A 3,015-nucleotide genomic window follows, 5' to 3' on the forward strand; every position below is an offset into this window, starting at 1 on the left:
ACTTAGATAACAGAAAACGGGTAGGGTACACTATCGTAATTTAAGAATACCAGAACATTCCTTCTCTTTTGAAAATAAATGCTTTACAGTACCGCAAAATAAATCTGAGGTAAGCTGAAATAGCTCATACAATCATAACTCCCAAAATAAACATCAGTATTTTGTCCAAATATATCATACTCTTAGCATACGATTCCTTTCCATTTGAAAGTACTGTACATACAGATTACAAAATAAAACTCGAATTACAACATTTTCTTTCAGTTTCACTGCTAATCTATTACTACTTGGCCTTAAATCATACTTTGGCTCTTGATCACTTACATTACCACTTATTTGGCTTTCACATTGCGTGTTATTGCTTACAGCAGTGCCATTTCTTTCTATACTTCTTTCTTATTCGGTGACACTAGGTAGTTGTCTGTCTGAATTCATCTGTAAATGCACTCTATTTCTTCTCAATACTCCTCCATTTATCTGAACCTCATACTTTTCATCTAATTTTCTGTTTACAGTACCTCTTTTCCAGACCTTATCACCTAATACTGTTGGTTCAACACGCACATTGGCTTCTTGCAATGGTTTAAGATAATTTGCATTTTTGTTATAATAATAAGCACTTTTCAAATTCTTTGCCTTTTTCTTTTTATTATGGATTTCAACTTGAATTCCTTGTGGGATCAAAAGTTTATGAGGCATAGGCATTAGTGTTCTGGTTCTTCTTCCCGAACTACTTCCCGAGCTGGTCTAAGATTCAGATACTCAGATGGTATTTCTATGATCTAATATAGCTAAATAAGGATCTTTACCACAATCCATGGCTTTTCTGATCAATTTTTGGCTGTTTTAACTGTTGATTCTGCCATACCATTTGACTCTGGATAATGTGGGCTACTTGTTTGATGCTTAAAATCATAAATTCTAGCAAAATCCTTAAATTCGTCACATCTGAACTGTGGTCCATCGTCACTTACGACAATTGAAGGATACCTTGCAAAATGAGCTTTCAACGTTCTAATTACTGAATTAGCTGATGCTTTTTCCAGACTATCAATCTCCCAAAAATCACTTAAATAATCAAGAAAATTATAATTATTGAATTCAAATGAATCTACTCCAACCTTATCCCATGGCCTATCACTTATCCTAGGAGTCATCAGAGTTTCTTTACATTGAGAATTAGTATATTTGTTACAGTTTCACATTGGGGATCAAACTGTTTGATCTTAGCATTCTTCCTAGCCAATAAACACTTTCTCTAACACGCAAGATCCTTCAGCATCTTATTGTGATGAATAAGGCTGATTTAGTCGAAATTCAAAGGGTAAAACCCAAAACACACACAACACACACAACACAACAAAAACACCACACACCACAAACACCACACACAACCCACCCCCAAAACCATAAACATGCACAACACCACACCACCACACCGACAAACAACACACCACACCCACACACACACACACAACACACACACACCAACACAACCAACACACACACACACCACTTCTTTTCGGAAAAGTCACCATACACACCCATCGGCCTGCCTTGGATCAGGGGCCGCATAAAAAATGCCCCCAAACAGAAAAATCAAGCCTTCCACTCGCAAAACTCACCGCCAAAAAATCCTCCGCAATACGTCATCAGGGAAATAAAAAAGCCAAAAAAACCTTCACCACAAACAAATACAACCCTGCAGCCCACCCAAAATGGTACGGAAAAGTTGGGAGCTTTTGCGGCCTTGCAAAGGGGCCGTCAGTTTTCCATGCACAAAAACCTTACCCCCATGAAGCAGCAGAGGCTCTCATGACCATTTCCCCTAATTTGTCGGGGCCCAAGCTACCCCCCTGGACACCCCCCGCCTCCCGCCTACCTGCCGGCCCTGCTCACTTGCCCCCACAGTCATCAGTCCGGGTGCTTTAGAAGCTGGGAAAAAATCCGCGAAGAAGCCCCACTTCCCTTGACCTCCCAATGCGCCTCATCAAGGATTCGAAAGGGAATTTGCCCTCCTCTTATTCCTTTAAACGCCTCATTGAAAACAGCTAATGCCCACAAAATGGAAGACCCGCATTTGTTACCGCCAGGGGAAAAACCCCCAGCCCCGCCTCATTCGGCGAACTACGCCTCCCATTACTCCGTTGCCCAGCCTGCTGTTGAACTTTGTCGCCGACTGGCTTACCAGGCCCCTCGCGCCCAGCATGACACCCCCGGCATTCGGCAACATGCCCCTCTTCCACCACACACTGCCTCGTCGCTTCCTACTTCGTCCCACGCCCACCTCGACAAGCGCAATCCTCCTCACCAGCTCTTTAGATTTCAAAAAAGTTTAGACCTGGTGGCCACCTATGGCTCTCAAAACCAGCAGCTTCCAGGGACACAGGGAGTCCCCTCATCCCTGGCGGGCAGACTTTCTCTCCAACAGGCAAAAACCGGTGCGTGCGGTCAAGTCTCCCCCTCTGCCCTCACGTGCGGAGTCCCCCCCCCCGGGGGGGCTAAATGGGCCCCCCCAGCTTTTTAGTCATGATTAAAGATGCTTCCTCGATACCCACATCGTTTGGGAAAAACGTGGATGACCACATCGCCGCCGCCATTGTAGTTCCCGCCCGACACTCGCAAAACCAACCACCCTCGACAACCTCCTGTTCTGGGCCCCCGCAATCAGTCATATCAATCGCCGAAATCAGTTTTTTGATGCAGTTCAACTTCTCCACCAAACCCCCCCACCTCACGCTGGACAAACATCCTCGACGTAGTCCGTTCCCCACCAAGCTGCCCGGGGTCACCATCGGAAACCCTTTTGGACGCAGCACTCAGGGAAAATCGTGAGGTCCCCCTCGTCAGGCTTCAATGCTGCGTCGCCTCAAGTCCCCTTGGGGTTCCATCCAAAGCTTCAGAAAATTACAGGGCTATTCACCTGCCAAAAAGATACGCCCCCCCCGCCTGGTCCCCCCCCTACCGCCACCCCGCTGCTAAACTTGAGAGGGGTGCAGAAAAGGGGAGCCCGTC

The 3,015-nt window shown here is 45.7% G+C and overlaps 1 protein-coding gene across 1 annotated transcript; it reads right to left on the reverse strand.

The window, feature by feature from the left end:
• Positions 1 to 396: 396 nt before the first annotated feature.
• LOC119571704 lies at positions 397 to 1,817 on the reverse strand. Its single transcript, XM_037918889.1, has 3 exons — positions 1,792 to 1,817; positions 869 to 1,146; positions 397 to 671 (listed from the first exon to the last, which is right to left on the reverse strand). The coding sequence occupies exons 1-3, from the start codon at positions 1,815 to 1,817 to the stop codon at positions 397 to 399; spliced, it is 579 nt and encodes a 192-aa protein (XP_037774817.1).
• Between the last annotated feature and the right edge of the window lie 1,198 nt (positions 1,818 to 3,015).

This window comes from Penaeus monodon, unplaced genomic scaffold (genome assembly GCF_015228065.2).
Source record: "Penaeus monodon isolate SGIC_2016 unplaced genomic scaffold, NSTDA_Pmon_1 PmonScaffold_7561, whole genome shotgun sequence".
In the NCBI taxonomy this organism is placed as follows: Eukaryota; Metazoa; Arthropoda; class Malacostraca; order Decapoda; family Penaeidae; genus Penaeus; species Penaeus monodon.

What these genes read in the sequence shown, in the direction of transcription:
- LOC119571704 (XM_037918889.1), bottom strand. Translation starts at nt 1,817, where the DNA reads ATGAGAGCCTCTGCTGCTTCATGGGG. An exon ending in GCCTCTGCTGCTTCATGGGG is followed by an intron (nt 1,147 to 1,791) that starts GTAAGGTTTTTG and finishes GATGACTCCTAG; the next exon opens with GATAAGTGATAGGCCATGGG. An exon ending in ACATTATCCAGAGTCAAATG is followed by an intron (nt 672 to 868) that starts GTATGGCAGAAT and finishes TGATCCCACAAG; the next exon opens with GAATTCAAGTTGAAATCCAT.